General features: G+C 34.3%; 1 protein-coding gene across 1 annotated transcript in view; it reads left to right on the forward strand.

Moving 5' to 3' along the window:
* Positions 1 to 64: 64 nt before the first annotated feature.
* LOC134230316 (multidrug resistance-associated protein 1-like) overlaps positions 65 to 14713 on the forward strand; it is a 30362-nt gene continuing 15713 nt past the window's right edge. The window contains exons 1-13 of the mRNA XM_062712085.1: positions 65 to 86; positions 1020 to 1084; positions 1381 to 1527; positions 1826 to 2074; positions 2872 to 3061; positions 4336 to 4656; positions 5034 to 5171; positions 5683 to 5829; positions 8691 to 8775; positions 8979 to 9048; positions 9197 to 9323; positions 10991 to 11167; positions 13058 to 13225. Coding sequence (XP_062568069.1) covers positions 1388 to 1527; positions 1826 to 2074; positions 2872 to 3061; positions 4336 to 4656; positions 5034 to 5171; positions 5683 to 5829; positions 8691 to 8775; positions 8979 to 9048; positions 9197 to 9323; positions 10991 to 11167; positions 13058 to 13225 — 1812 coding nt within the window. The 5' untranslated portion in view covers positions 65 to 86; positions 1020 to 1084; positions 1381 to 1387. The remainder of the gene's footprint in view (positions 87 to 1019; positions 1085 to 1380; positions 1528 to 1825; positions 2075 to 2871; positions 3062 to 4335; positions 4657 to 5033; positions 5172 to 5682; positions 5830 to 8690; positions 8776 to 8978; positions 9049 to 9196; positions 9324 to 10990; positions 11168 to 13057; positions 13226 to 14713) is intronic.

A 14713-nucleotide genomic window follows, 5' to 3' on the forward strand; every position in this document is an offset into this window, starting at 1 on the left:
CTTGTACTGATAACAAACACTATGTACTCTGACTTGACCAATACACATACTAAATAAAGCCTCTGCATGATACTTTCCGAGGACAGGTAAGCTCCAAACGTTAAAGTTTTCTTTACTCGTACCTAGAACAAACACTATGTACTCTGATCTGAAAAAACCCCGTACGAAATAAAGTTTCTTCTGACAAGTAAACCATTCTTAGTACTCTTTATTCGTACGGATAAACACTCTTAGTACTCCAGTTAAGCTTAGTACTAGTTAAGCTTACCGAATGGGCAAACATTCTAAATTCTTTATCTTCTGACAAGTAAGCATTCAATTAAGTATTGTCACAGATACACATTCTAAATGCACTTTCCCCTCGACAGGTTAACAAACTAAATGCACTTTCCTGAGACTCTTAAAAATACTTGGTTCTTCACTCGTACAAGTATACACTTTGGTCACTCTTTCCCTGGACAGGTTTATTCTTTTAATCACTCCTTAGATCATATATATCAGAAACAATAAAACTCATAGAATTAACAAAGGTAAAACCAAGAGCATCAATAAATCAAATAATGATAATAATCAAAAACGAAAAATGAGATAACAATATAGCATGCTACATGCATCATCATTCAATCGATAAGAAAATGCAGGATACAAAATTTACATTTTATTGATACCACCAATATTGTTAATTGCTTATCCTAATGCTTTGGTCTGTTCTCAGTCCCTTTGCTTCTTCTGACTTACAGTGTGACGCTGAAGTGTACAAGAAAAATATATAATCCAATCAATGTTAAGCAAGAAATATATAAACCAATTAAAGTTAAGCAAGAAATATATAAACCAATCAACGATAAGCAACAAATATATAATCCAAACAACGTTAAGCAAAAATCTATAATCCAATCAACATTAAGCAATAAAAATTCCAATCAACTTTAACCTTCGAACTAAAGTAAAGTGAAATTATTCAGTGGATGTAAATATTAATGGTATTTATTAATGTCATACTATTTTTATTGTTTCAGAAAGAAAATTCTCCGGAAGAGACAGCATCTGTCCTCAACAGATGGGTTTACTGGTGGTTTAATGGGTATGTTTTCATTTACGTCGTTAATCAATCTTGAAGATTTTAGATCAACCATTATCTACAACACGAAATAAAGATCAACTAAAAATATATATATAAAGATTAAAATGCTTTTGACTTCCAATCATCTACTCTTTTATAAAAAATAATCGTTCTTGGTTGAATCTCGTGATCATTGTAGGTTAATTTCTATTTGAGACTCACGATAACCCTTATAATATATAAAGAAATGATTTCATTTATTAATTGAGGCTTCCATTACCCTGTATTTATATAAAAGAGTATATTTTTTGGTTAAGACTTGTGATGAAAGCGTACAGACAAACTCTGGAAGTTAAAGACCTCTGGAACCAGGTGGACTACTTGCGATCAGAGACGTGTGTCCCAGAACTAGAACAAAACTGGAAGGAGGAAGTTCATAAACAGGCCACCACAAGAAACATCAGGTTTGTCCCGGGTAGCTTTGACTTTGGCACTGCATAAACAGAGTGATAATGTTAAGTTTGGTCCCGTCATATTTGCAGAAAACTTAATTATGTCTAAAACATAAATTCATTTACTCAAAACATCAAAACCATGAAGTATTAAAAACTAGCTCGATAAAATTCTATTTATAAAGTTATTTATTTTATGTGTGTGTATTGCTACGTATTGGGCGAGGTCATTTTAAAATCTAAATTTAAAAGATACTCCTGCATTTGTGAGTGTTTCTAATTGTTACGTACCTAATTTTTTTCTATTCAGAATGCAACATAATAATTTTTCCCATCCTTATATCTACCAAAATGGTACTTTCAGATCTGAGTCAACACCTCTTATATCCAATCAAAAATCAGATAGAGATCACGACGAAGAAGGCTTCGAGAATTCCCACCAAGCGCGACCAACTTTACTTAAAGTTGTGGCAAAAACCTATTGGAAACAGTGGCTACTTGCCTCCTTCTTTAAAATCGCACGTGACGTTTTGTCCATGATTCAACCGTTGCTACTTAAGTGAGTAGTTGAGTGTTCAATCATCATTGTTTTTAATACATCTTTGAGTTGCCTCTACATTCACTTCTTTTTCCAAAATAAAGAACAAGGTTCATCTTTGGCATATTTTGGCCCTGTGAATTTCTGAAAAATCAGACTGCTCGTTTTTAGTTGAAAATATGTTAGATTTTACTTGGACTCTAGGTGTCTTCATATCAATTAGAAATGATGTAATTTTTCTCTTGTCCATGTATTATGACGTCATGAATTGCGTTAATTTCCTCAAATCTTGAAAATTCCTTTAAAATGGCCAAATTTTAAGCCGTTTTTGAATTTTCTTCATAACCCCCCATCTCTGATCTAAAATGTTTAACTATATACCGAAAGAATTATTTCGGAAGATTTTACTCACTGAAACAATTTTTGGATCGTGGGGTAGGTTCATATTTTAATCAATAGTTGAAGATACTCAGATTCACTTATTTTCTTCAAAATTCAAGAACATTGTAGTTTCACATAGTATAAGTATCAAAACTTGGACTCTTAGAAGAATTTTGTATAGGAAATTTAAGCACTAAGTCTCTACTTTATGATGATATTCGAACTGGGACGTGAGGACTTGGTCAGTTAATTGGTATAATGACATGGCCATTTTATGGAGTTAGTGAAACTACCTCTTTTTCTCAATTAAGATGTACATAAATTAAGCACACAGTTCGGGACAGATCTCCACAGTAATAGCTGTTAAACATTAAATTCGAAACCATTTTTATATGTAAGAGTTAAGAGACCCACCATAAATCAGCGTTGTTTTGCAGACTGATGATAGATTTCCTTGAGAACAAACACACAAACCAAGCCTGGCCCCTGTGGAATGGCTGGGGACTAGCTATCTTGTTCTTTATTGGTGGGTCAGCTCAGGCGCTGTTCTTTACTCGGAGCGCATTCCTTATGATGACCCTAGGGCTGAAAATGAGAGTAGCACTAGTAGGATTGATATACCAAAAGGTAAAAATTAAAGTGAAAATAAAATATATTTGTTCCGACGAATGTTGGAATTATGGCTCTGACAATGGAATATGAGATAATATATATTACAAGGATGGGGTAATTGATGAAAGTAATTGTAATTGAGTGTAATAAATTACATTTTTCTAAGTAATTGGAAGTAATCTGTAATTGAGCCTGCTTTCAATTACAAGTAATTGAATGTATTTAAGTATACCCAGGAACAAAAACTTTGCAAAGAGTTCACAAAAACATCTTGTTTAGAACCAAAAATGAATTCAAGGCCAAGGGATTAATATAAAAATATTCAGGCCTGATAGATGTTGCTTAAGTGATACTGTGTTTGAAAATCTAATGATTCTAAAAATGAACTCCAAATTGTAAAAACACTAATTTTAGTACTTGATGCCTGTATATACTTGCATATGTTTTTTCAAATCTTTTGAAATAAAACTGAAGTCATTGAAATGTATTTAATTACATTTGTCAAAGTAATTGAGAGTAATCAGTTACATTTGAAAAAAATCAATGTAATTGTAATTTTAAGTAATTGACAAAATTATCAATGTATTTGCAAGTATTTAACATGTTTAATTACATTTCAAAGTAATTGACCCCAACCCTAATATATTATGGATATTTGAGTTGATTTTATACAAAAGCATGGCATTAATCACTGTTAAAGTGAAATTTTGTTTGAAATTGTTTGTATAATTAATGCTTGATTTATATTATCTTAATCTTGTTGATTTGTAGTAATTGCTCTAAGCTACAGACTGCAGTGATCTGTTTATGTGATAAGGGCATGACCGCTCATTAAGATTTGGCTGGGAAATTTACCTCTTGTATCAGCATTGCTGACTTTTATCACCCGAATCTCAGGGGGATTGAATGTCCGAAGTGCTGGCCATGACAAAATGCAGAATTCATAGTGTTCACAATTAACGGGTTAATTTAGCAGTGATTGACAGTCTGTAGGTTGGGCAGTTCTTAATATTTAGCGTAGAATTTGTGTGTTCAATTAGTTACTCAGTCGAGTCCTGTGTGTAAAGTGTTACACGGGAATACAAAATAAACTTTGTTGGAAACTTTGGGCGTTTTTATTTAAAAACAGAAAGTTTCGGTGTAACAATCACCTCTCCCCTTTCTACCTTAAAAACTGGTTATTTTATTCAATTTAGTACAATAATTTCAACAGTGCCATTTTTATCATTTTTTTTTATATTTTCATTCTATTAAGGATTTATTTTGAATGTGCTTTTGATATCTTTCAGTCATTGAGAATGAATAACGCCGCTAAAAGTCACTACACGATTGGTGACATTGTCAATTTGATGTCAGTGGACTGTCAGCGAATACAAGACGCCTTCATGTTTCAGTATGAGATCCTGTCCTTTCCCTTTATGCTGGCTTTAGGTTTATACCTTATTTGGAATCAAATGGGCATGGCAACTCTGGGAAGCGTTGCAGTGATCATTATCATATCGGCGCTTAACATACTCTTTGGGAAACTTCAACAGAAGTACCAAGGAATCATTCTAGCACTTAAGTCTAGTCGGATAAAACTGTTAAATGAGGTGTTAAGTGGTATAAAAGTAAGTGTAATTTATTAACTGCTTTAGAAATATAGAATCGATGAATTAGGTATTTTAAAATTGTCAAAAACCTGTTTTATATTCTGATTAGATTAACATAGGATTAAAAGACATAAAAATATTCATAAGGAGAAAGGGGAAAAATGGGTTTCTCTGTGTAGCTTTTAAAAGTGAGGTACAAATTTATGATTTATATTTATGTTCAGGTAAAGAAAAAATACTTCTGTTGAATTTTAAATCGCATATTTTTATCATCTTAGTAAAAGGTAAAATAAACTTACCCGATTTTGTTATTTCTGTATCCTGATCACGGCACCAATTCTTCTTTAAGAAATGTTGACTTAATCTTGAATTAATGAAGTAAAACTTTTATGTAGGTTTTAAAGATGTACACGTGGGAAACACCTTTCACCAAGAAACTATTGAATATTCGGTTACGTGAGATGTTTTTTCTGAAAAAAGTCTGTGTTGTCACAGCTTTTTCAACTCTTTTCTCTGTGCACAGTCCATTTATGGTAGGTAAACATAAAAACATTTAATTTTGGTGTACACTTTAAGAATTATGATAGTTAAGTATGGAAACTAAAACAAAATATAAAAGAGATTATATTAGAAGGACATGTTCCATAGGCCTCTTTGCATTGGCCTATTTCTACAATCTGCAAATTAAGAAATACATGTAATATCTTAAATGAAACTTAAAAATGCTATCTAATATCAAATTTGAATTTGGACGTATCTTTCCCTGATATTAAAAGTATGATACATGCATATGGAATACGAACATTTTGGTCAAAATATTTGCACCTAATTTGAAATTATCTTTCTGTCCTTAAAATATCTTTCATTTGAAAAACAATTTTGTAAAATATTTAAACATTGTTAGAAATACGTTATGCAGTCAATCTTTTTCGAAATATTAACAATTATATTTCTTCACTACTTAGATGAAAAAGATTTTATGTTCACTTTAATAAGCATTATGCATACCAATACTTGTAAGGTTGTAACTATTGTCATTTTCAGATGAGCTATTTTGTGTTACTGATTTTTACCTTGATGACCCAAGGAAATTACCTGAATGCCAGTAAAGTGTTTGTTTCTCTGTCCATTTTCAACACTCTTCGCTTTTCTATAACAGTAGTTCCATTCGTCATCACCGGAGTTATACAGGTACGTGTAAGCAGTATAATTAATTGTTGAGCATAAAGTGTACAACTGTGATGCTCCCATTTGTTTTAATATTTGATTAATACTGTTTAAAACAATGTTTCATAATTCGCAAAACTGTATGATTTAATGGAATTCAGTATTTATTCTTTTTTTTTCCTTCAGCAATGTTTGTGATGCAATGACACTAAATTGAGATACTAGACGTTTCATGTTAATTGTTATGCAGTTATTAACACACTGAATTGTTGATAGATTTGTTTCGTTCTTTCCCGGTCGTCACAAGAGTACACGGTGGGTTTGACCGGTCGTCAGGGGATGCTCACTCCTCAATAACACCAGATCCCACCTCTGATTTTTTGGTGGTCTGTGTTTACTCCGCTCCTATGTTTGTATTGATTTAATGGACATTTGAACACTAACACATTTCTTTATCTTTATATATATATATATATTACATCATATCTATTGCAATTTTTGCACAATACTTGCTGTCAAAAAATATCATTGGAACAGAAAATTTCGTATTATTTGAATGCAATGTAGTGTTAATAAGATAAATATACAACTTATTGCCAATAAAAGATTATGGGAGAAATGATGGAGAGAAATCATTTAAATCATACTTAAACTGCATAATGTGAAAAACAGAGAAAAATAGCTTATGATGCTATTATTACATGTAGCTTATTATGATAGCTAAATAAAGAATCATTTATTAGCTCTTATCAACAGCAGGACGTTTCATTTATGAATTAATTCCATTCAACAAGATAAATAAAGTAATTAGCAACACATACAAAAATCTAATGCTGTTCCTAGCCAGATGACAAAAAGCTTTAATTGTGCAAAGCTTTCTATGAAGCCAGTTACAGCGTCGTGCCAAAAGTATTCGCGGAAAAATGGCGGCCGTCGTAAAACGTTCGCGCTTCGCGTTTTTTCAAATCGTCATAAATCATTATGCAATCGCTTTTTCATCCCCGAAACCGGGTAAGGTCAAAGTTTACCGTGATGTCATGTTTGACGTCTGCTAAAGTTAGACTGCCTAATATTACGGACTGTAAACAAGATGGGTAGAAAATCAAAAGAACTGTCACTAGAGATAAAACAGCTGATTATAGATTTGAAAGAAAACGGACATAAAGTAAGTGAGATCTCAAGAATTCTGAAAATTCCCGAATCTACATGTAGATCAATTTTGAAAACGTTTCATCAGCGAAAAAGTGTGGAAAGAGCTCGTTCGGGACGTCCCAGGAAAGTGTCAAAACGTGGTGAAGTAAGATTACTTCGTATGGTTAGGAAGAATCGGGGAAGTGTTTTGAAGGACATAACAACTTATTTTAATGATCGAAATTATTGTGAACCTATTAGTGAACGGACAGTCAAGCGGATTTTACATAATAACAAAATTTACAAAAGAGTAGTGAGAAAACGTATGGTTGTCAAAGAAGTAAATAGAAAGAAACGTTTAGCATGGTGTTTACTCAAATGAAGATGGACTGTTGAACAAAACTGGAAACCTATCATATTTAGTGATGAATCTCAAGTGGTTATAGGGCAAAATAATCGTGTGTATGTCTAGAGATCCGCCAAGGAATCGTACCGTTCGGAGTGCATGTATGCGATTTCAAAACCCAAAGTTTCCGTAATGATATGGGGATGCATCAGCTGGTATGGTCCAGGGACTCTATGCAAGGTACAAGGTAACATTGATGCTGAGAAATATATAAATATCCTGGACAATCAATTGTGGCCTGTTATTGCCCGACATTTCCCTGCAAACAAATACGTTTTTCAAGACGATAACGCGCCGGTACATAGAGCTCGTGTTGTAGAGGAATATAAACGTGCAAGTAATATTCAGGGTATGGTGTGGCCGGCCCAGAGTCCGGACATTAATATCATTGAAAATTGTTGGCATAGAATTAAAAGACAGATCCAAAATCACGCCGGAGATATTACCACCCCTGATCAGCTGTTCGATGTTATTTTACACACTTGGCAGAATTTCACCATAGAATATATTCAAAACCTTTATAAATCCATCCCAAAACGCATCATGGCATGTATACGATCCAAGGGACATTTAACAAAGTACTAAAGGTAAGCATTTGTTTTGTTTTTGTTGTAGTTGGGTGACTTTTATGTTGCAAGCGCGATAACTCTCAAATCACGTCCGCCATTTTATGGCACGACGCTGTATATTTATGTCTTTACACGTATTTTAGTATTTCTCCTTTCAAAGTATTTATAAACCCTTGTGTACAATTATAACCGAGGCCGAAGTCCGAGGTCAACCAATACTTGTCCAGGCTCGTATAGTCACGTGAAGACCGAATTCAAAAGTCAATAACCGTTTTATGAGAAAATCAGGAAATTTACAACATTTTTGACACTTTAGTTCTTGTAAATATCAAATATAAACACTCACAATATAATGCTTATTGTAACAACACATTATGATTAATTTTAACAGTTTAAAAAATTATACTAGTGGTTGACAACAATATTATTTAACAATGATACTCAACTATTTTACTTAAGAAAGTAGTGTAGTCTATTTGGAACTGGCGTCTGCCATGTTAACATTCACAACGACACAGGCTTTAGGACGACCAATTTCTTGTTTGAAGAAAATGTAAGCAAACTGATGGTAAGTCAAGAGAAAAACCTAAAAAAAAGAAACTTCCCAGAAAGTCATATGAAGTGAACTCAATCTAAGGTACATCACACAAAAAGGCGTCATGACCAATCAGAGAGCATCAAAATTCCTGATCATTTAATAATAATTATCATTATATCCAATGCCAATGTAATATTTTTAAGGCCTTGTAATTTTTCTAAATGTTGCATATACTATACAGATGCTGGTATGTCTAAAAAGAATAGAAAAATTCCTTTGTAAGGAGGACCTCAACCCAAAGAACGTGTCGACCTCCTTAACCACAGGTATTATTAAAATTCGTAACAAGAAGGATTAAATTGGCCACGAGACATAAAGATTTAAAGCAATGTTTTATCATTCCTCGGTATTTTTCTGATATATCGGTTACATTTTATGAAAGCAGAAATGAAGTTCTGAGCTTTTTAATGCTGATTTTGAGTAGTAAATGGTTGATATAAAAATTATAATACAAATATATCTTTTGCAGGATATGCTATTTCTATAGATAACGGATATTTTACCTGGGACCAAAGAAATCCAAGAACTACCTTACACAGGTACAGTCAATAAGATGCATATTATATGAGATATGTATCCTTCAATGTAGTTAATGTATAATGATCCACAGAATGAAACATGAATTTAAAAAGAAGGAGAGGTTGTAAGTTATTTATATGCTTATACATAGTTCTATTGTTAAAACAGAATTAACCTTAAGATCGGAGAGGGCAAACTTGTGGCTGTGGTAGGACAGGTGGGGGCGGGGAAATCGTCACTTATGGCCGCCATGTTGGGAGAGATGGAGAAGGTCAAAGGTCACGTTAATGTACAGGTTTGTCTTTATTTTATAAATCATGATAAAAAGGGGGAAATATACATGTGCATGTAAAAAAAACAATCGAATTATATTTAAAATCTAGAAACAATTGTATTGCAAGATCAAGGGTCACGTCAATGTACAGGTTTGTATTAATTATGTTCCCCAAACGAAGTTGGGGAACATATTGCTTTTACTCTGTTTCTTCTTCTTCTTCTTCTTCTTCTTCTTCTTCTTCTTCTTATTATTATTTTTCTTCTTCCTGGGAAAATCTTTTCCGCGAGTGATCTTGTAAACTACACATTTGATCAAGGTGAAACCTTTTTAGGGTCACTAGGCATGTTGTGTAGATTTGCGGAACGAAGGTCATTTTTTGCGCACGTCTTGCAAGAGCGCGCACTTGCAACACGTGAAATGATTAATATAATGGATATAGCCGTAACTTTTCTATTTTTTGATGAAATGTTTTGAAACTCATAATATAAGGATATATCAGTATTATAGACAAGATGACATGGTCAAAAATGCAAGATCTCACTTCGCTCTGATTGGCTGAAACTAAAGTCTCCATATTTGTCTTGTTTTTCGACAGAATACTTTGAAATTTTGAACTTAGTCATACATCAGGGAGATCTACAGCCTGATATATAAGAAGTATCATGAAAGCATGCGCATTCACGTGTGCTCCCAAGAGCACGCACGTGCAACAGGAGAAATGTTCGATATAATTGATATAGACGTAACTTTTTAATTTTTTATGAAATGCTTTGAAACTCATAATATAAGGATATATTAGAAGCATAGACAAGAGGACATGGTCAAAAGAGCAAGGTCTCACGCGCATGCACGTGCGCTTCTCTCTGATTGGCTGAAACTAAACTCTTAATATCTTTCTTGTTTTTCGACAGAATCCTTTGAAATTTTCAACATGCTTATACATTATGAAGATCTACAGCATGATATATAAGAATTAGCATGAAAGCATGTGCATGCATGTATGGTGCAATCTTATTGATTGAAACTTTGAATGCCTATAATTTTCTTAATATTCAACAAAACGGGATGAAATTTAGAGTATGATTACGTATGATTGATTCCTACATTATGGTACTATCAAAATTAAATGCACAAACATGTATGCATGCACGTGCGCGCGCGAAATATGCAAAATGACCAATATACTTAAGAAACAGTAGCATTTATATTTTAAAGATTTTTTATTGATTCTTACAAAATATAGATATGTTAATGGTTTAGACAACATGCTATGTTCATCTTGCATGTGCATGGACGTGCTTGCGCATTAAATGCATTAAATGACATATAGTTGATATCATTGTAGCTTTTATAATTCTTTGATGAAATCCGTCGATACTGATCAAATTTTAAAAATGTCTTACAGGAATTAGGCATAAAAAGGGAGTTGGGGAGCATTTGGGGAACATCTGTAACGGTCCCCGTTACAATAAACACTAGTTTTATAGATTGTTATGATAAAAAGGGGAAACATACAATATATGAAATGTTTCTTTGAATCATATCTAAAAACTAAATAAAAAAAACAATATGTATTTGAAGTTAAATATGCTACAATGTGGGTTTTTTTTAATTTCTAAAGAATAAATGGTAAATTAAACTAGGGATCTGTATACTATACTATGAACTATCAACTACTTTTAAAGGGGTCGGTGGCCTACGTACCACAAGAAGCATGGACCCAAAACCTTACTGTGAAAGAAAACATTTTGTTTGGTAGTAAATTTTCAGAGAAGAAATACAAACGCATCATTGAAGCATGCGCACTGTTACCGGATCTGGCTATTCTCAGTGCTGGAGATAACACAGAGATCGGAGAAAGGGTACGTCTTAGGCAAATATTATAATTACGTGTATTTCCCAACTAGAGATATTTCATTCCTATGAGATAATATTCATAACATTTTTCCCATATACATTATATGTCTCTGTTTAGCTCACCTGAGCCGATGGCTCAAGTGAGTTTTTCTGATCAAAATTTGTCCGTTGTCTGTCGTTGTAGTCGTTGTTGTCGTTGTCGTCGTAAACTTTTCACTTCACATTTTCATCTTCTTCTCAAGAACCACTGGCCAATTTCAACCAAACTTGCCACAAAGTATTCTTGGGTGAAAGGGATTCAAGTTTGTTCAAATGAAGGGCCACGCCCTATTCCAAGTGGAGATAATCATGAATTAGAGAAAAATTAATGGCATCTTTTAAAAAAATTTCTTCTCAAGAACCACTGTGCCAAGAAAGATGAAACTTATGCGGAATAATCCTCAGGTAGCGTAGATTCAAATTTGTTCAAATCATGACCCCCGGGGTTAGTTTGGAGCCAAAATGGCCTATCAAAATTTTACATAGGAGTATATAGGAAAAGTCTTTGAAAATCTTCTTCTCAAGAACCACTGGGCCAGGAAAGATGAAACTCATGTGGAACCATCCTCAGACAGTGTAGATTCAAGTTTGTTCAAATCATGACTCCCGGGGATAGGGTGGGGCCAAAATGGCCATTCAAAGTTTTACATAGGAATATATAGGAAAAATCTTTGAAAATCTTCTTTTCAAGAACCTCTGGGCCAGGAAAGATGAAACTCAGGTGAAATTATCCTCATAGTGTAGATTCAAGTTTGTTCAAATCATGATCCCCAGGGGTAGGGTGGGGCCAAAATGGCCGATCAAAGTTTTACATAGGAATATATAGGACATATCTTTTAAAATCTTCTTCTCACGAACCATTGAGACAGGAAAGATGAAACTCATGTAAAATTATCCTCAGGTAGTTTGGATTCAAGTTTGTTTAGATCATGACCCCCAGGGGTAGGGTGGGACCAAAATGGCTGATCAAAGTTTTACATAGGAATATATACGGAAAACTTTTAAAATCTTCTTTTCAAGTACTTTAAAGCCATGATTAGAGATATTTATATGGAATCATCCTCGGATAGTGTATATTCTAGTTTGTTCAAATTATTACCCCTGGGGGTAGAGTGGGGCTAAAATGGCTGATCAAAGTTTTACATAGGAATAATAGGGAAATCTTTAAAATCATCTGCTTAAGTACTTCAAATCCATGATAAGAGATATTTATATGGAATCATCCTCAGGTAGTGTAGATTCTAGTTTGTCCAAATCACAACCCCCAGGGATAGGGTGGGGCCACAATGGGGGATCGAAGTTTTACATTAAAATATATTTTAAAAGTCTTCTTATCAAGAATAGCATAACCATGATTTGTGGTACTAGTATTGATATGGAAGCATTCTCAGGTAGTGTAGAATTAAATTTGTTTAAATCATAACCCCCAAGGGTAGGGTAGGGCCACAATGGTGGATCAAAATTTTACATAGGAAAATAAAGGAAAAATTTCCAAGAACAGAAAAGCTTTGTTTAGTCATATTGGCGTGTAAGAATCCCCATGTATTGAAGATTTAAATTTGTTCAAATCATGGCCCCTTAGGATAGGGACCGGAAAAATGGGGAATCAAATTCAAATTAATATGAAATAATATATAGGAACAAAATGTTTAAAAAAGAAATCTTTTTATCAATAACAGCAAAGACATATGCTGTATTGATATGAAGGCATTCTCAAATAGTATTAATATTTAAGCCCCCCCCCCCCTTCACCTCAGTAAACTTTCAGTTCTGATCTGATATGTGTTTTTCCTAGCCGATGTGCTCAGGTGAGCGATGTGGCCCCTGGGCCTCTTGTTTTATCTACTTATCTTAAGGGTATCAACGTCAGTGGTGGCCAAAAGCAAAGAATAAGTTTGGCTCGAGCAGTCTATAGTAACTCTGATGTGTATCTTTTGGACGACCCATTATCTGCTGTGGACAGCCATGTTGGAAAATCTCTTTTCAAAGAGGTCATTGGTCCAGAGGGGTTATTACGTCATAAGGTGCCTGAGATTGATATATCTTTTTTGCTATCTATTTATTGCTATCCGTTTTCGTCTGTCGTTGTGCGTCGTGCGTTGTGCGTTGTACGTCGTGCGTTTTGCGTTAACATTTGAACATTTTCAGCTTCTTCTCTGCAACCACTGAACCAATTTCAACCAAATTTGGCCTAAAGCATCTATGGCTAAAGAGGAACAAAAATTGTGAATTTCATGATCCCTGCCCCTCTGGGGCCTGAGGGGTGGGGCCAAAACCACTAAAATTAATGCAATCTTTAAAAATCTTCTTCTTAACTCCTGGACATCAAGCAGTCAAACTGTTTGCATGATTGTAATCAGCAATGAGTCCTCTACCAAAATTGTGAAATTCATGGCCCTGGGGTTCTAGTGCTAGGGCGGGGCTAAATAAGTAGGTAGTGAGAATGCATTATTTCTTTGAAAATCTTCTTCTCTGCTCCTGGGTATCAAATAAACCAACTAAGCACATAGTTATGATGAGCAAGAGTGCCACTACCAAAATTGTGAATTTTATGGCCCCAGGCTCAGGGGTTTTGGTGTTAGGGCGGGGCTCTATTGATTATATAGTGAAAATACATGAATTCTTTGAAAATCTTCTTCTCTGCTCCTGGGTATTAAATTAATTAACTAAGTGCATAGTTATGATGAGCAAGAGTGCCTCTACCAAAATTGTGAATTTTATGGCCCCAGGGTCAGGGGTTCTGGTGTTAGGGCGGGGCTCTATTGATTATATAGTGAAAATACATGAATTCTTTGAAAATCTTCTTCTCTGCTCCTGGGTATTAAATTAATTAACTAAGTGCATAGTTATGATGAGCAAGAGTGCCTCTACCAAAATTGTGAATTTTATGGCCCCAGGGTCAGGGGTTCTGGTGTTAGGGCGGGGCTCTATTGATTATATAGTGAAAATACATGAATTCTTTGAAAATCTTCTTCTCTGCTCCTGGGTATTTAATAAACTAACTAAGTGCATAGTTATGATGAACAAGAGTGCCTCTACCAAAATTGTGAATTTGTTTGGCCCCAGGGTCAGGGGTTCTGGTGTTAGGGCGGGGCTCTATAGATTATATAATGAAAATACTGTAGAAGTACTTTTTTCCGCGTGGTATTAATTTACGCTATGTACGCGGTCACAGATAATCCGCGAAAATTTGTCCAAGCGTACTTAATAATAAATGTAAAGCATATAGTGACAGTCAAGAAAATCAGCGTAATTTTCTACCCGCGGATTGAACAGAAATTGAAATTCCGCGGAATTATGACCCCGCGGAAAAAAAGACGTCTACAGTACATTAAATCTTTGAAAATTTTCTTCTCTGCTCCAGGGTATTAAGCAGATGAACTACCTATATAGTTATGCTGGACAAGGGCCCATATCTTCCAGAATTGTGAATTTCAAGGCCCCAGGGCCAGGGTACCATAGAAGGGGGGGGGGGCTGTACTTATATACTGAAAATGAATGAATGGTTTGAA

Source organism: Saccostrea cucullata, unplaced genomic scaffold (assembly GCF_032062105.1).
Source record: "Saccostrea cucullata isolate Sc308-1 unplaced genomic scaffold, CSIRO_AGI_Scuc_v1 ctg16329, whole genome shotgun sequence".
Classification (NCBI taxonomy): Eukaryota; Metazoa; Mollusca; class Bivalvia; order Ostreida; family Ostreidae; genus Saccostrea; species Saccostrea cuccullata.